The following is a 1,911-nucleotide window of genomic DNA, read 5'->3' on the forward strand; positions in this document are numbered from 1 at the left end:
GCCACTCAAGGGTGAAAGAGACAAGGAAATAGAGGCTCCTCCCCAAGGAACCGGGCTTTCCTGGTGGCTCAGATGGTAAAGTGTCTGCCTACAATGCAGGAGACTGGGGTTCAATCCCTGGGTCGGGAAGGTCTCCTGGAGAAGGAAATGGCAACCCACTTGAGTATTCTTGCTGGAAAATCCCATGGATGAAGCCTGGTAGGCTACAGTCCATGGGGTCGCAAAGAGTCGGACACAACTGAGCGACTTCACTTTCACTTTCCCCAAGGAACCAGCCCTGCCAACACCTTGCTTTTTAGCCTCACAAGACTCATTTTGGACCCCTGACCTCCAGAAACACAAGATCATAAATGTGTATTGTTTTCATCCACAAAGTTGGTGGTCATTTCTTACAGCAGCAACAGGAAACTAATACAATAATACCGAGACTTAGGTGCCTTTTTCACAATCCTTCTCTCACATGTGGATGGGGAATTTTCCAAAGGCTACCTGGAGTGTGATGTCACAACAGACTCAATGCAGAAACAGATGTGAGAAGCCAGATGTCTTCCACTGAGACAGACATTAAAGAGACTTGCAAATATGTAAAATGTGAAACTCTTCTCACTACATTTTTGGTTTTGAAAAGTAATTCCTCATAAAAACACTGCTTGTGTCAGCATGTCACGGGTTTATTACTGATATTTTAAAATAACGAATAAATACATATTTTAAATGTTTCTCAGTTTTGAGTTCTAATACAGGCTTTATTGATAACTACACCAACAAAAGCTCTCTGGGATCCTCCATAATTTGTAAGCAGGCTGTGATCCTGAAATGTTTGGGAACAGGTCTGCTAGAAGCGGAAGGGGCAGGGGAAGAGGTGAGCCTTAGTTCCTGGTGGCTTGCCCTGTGGCCAGGCCAGTGGGTTAACAGCACAGATAAACAAGATGGAATGAATGGCAAGTGCAGAGGCTTGGAGACAGAGTCGGTCATTCCAGGAACTCTGCTGGAACCAGACAAAAGGGAAAGTTTTGCAAGGTTGATCAACAGCCCCCTGGGTTTCAGTTTCTGTTTCCTGAATTCCTCTAGCTTCACTGAGACTGACTCTGCAGAGAAGATAAACAGAAAGTGGGAGGAGAAAAGAAACTGAAACTAGCTGGTGTGATAAAAAGTGAGAAAAAAACAAAAGCAAGAGAGTGAGGCAGGGAGAAAATCCAAACACTTACCCCCACTGGTACAACTGCAGGAGAATCTGGATGGCTTCATCGTACTTTCTGATGGCCAAAGAGAAGTTCCCACTCTTAAAACCCTGGTTGCCAGATTCTTTCAGCAGCTCGGCGTAAGCTGTGGGGTCCATCCTGTGAGGAGACGAGGGAAGGCTGGCGCACGGGCTTCCGTCCTCTCCCCATCTGCATCGCTCGGAGTCTGAAGGGGCAGGTTGTTCATCCTGGCCCCTCCCACCAGCTGAAGGCACACCCTGCCCACACCCCTCCCCACCCAGGGACCAGACTGAGTGTCTGATCGCAGACGGTTTCTTTCTCAGTTCTTTTCTGACCTCTGGAGCAGCGGCCAGAACGATTCCATTTATTCTGTGTTAATGACCAGGTAGGCTGTAAGGAAGGAGGCAGCTTCCATGCCCAAGAGGATCTGAAGGACCTCCCTGGTGGTCCAGTGGTTAAGAATCCGCCTGCGAATGCAGGGGACGTGGGTTCGATCCCTGGTCCAGGAAGATTCCACAAGCTGTGGGGCAACTAAGCCTATGCACCACAACTACTGAAGCCCAAGTACCTAGAGCCCACGTGCTGTGCAACGAAAAAAGCCCTTGCGATGGGGAACCCGTGCACCGCAACTAGAGTAGCGCCCCCACCCCTACCCCGCATGCGCAGCAGTGAAGACCAGTGCAGCAACGAAGACCAAAGGCAGCCAAAA

The 1,911-nt window shown here is 49.0% G+C and overlaps 1 protein-coding gene across 1 annotated transcript in view; it reads right to left on the reverse strand.

Annotated features, from left to right (window-relative positions):
- Positions 1-1,911, reverse strand: part of TRANK1 (tetratricopeptide repeat and ankyrin repeat containing 1) — a 97,124-nt gene that overhangs the window by 73,470 nt on the left and 21,743 nt on the right. The window contains exon 3 of the mRNA XM_010835522.1: positions 1,209-1,340. Coding sequence (XP_010833824.1) covers positions 1,209-1,340 — 132 coding nt within the window. The remainder of the gene's footprint in view (positions 1-1,208; positions 1,341-1,911) is intronic.

The sequence above is a fragment of the Bison bison genome, unplaced genomic scaffold (genome assembly GCF_000754665.1).
Source record: "Bison bison bison isolate TAMUID 2011002044 unplaced genomic scaffold, Bison_UMD1.0 scf7180017864043, whole genome shotgun sequence".
NCBI lineage: Eukaryota > Metazoa > Chordata > Mammalia > Artiodactyla > Bovidae > Bison > Bison bison.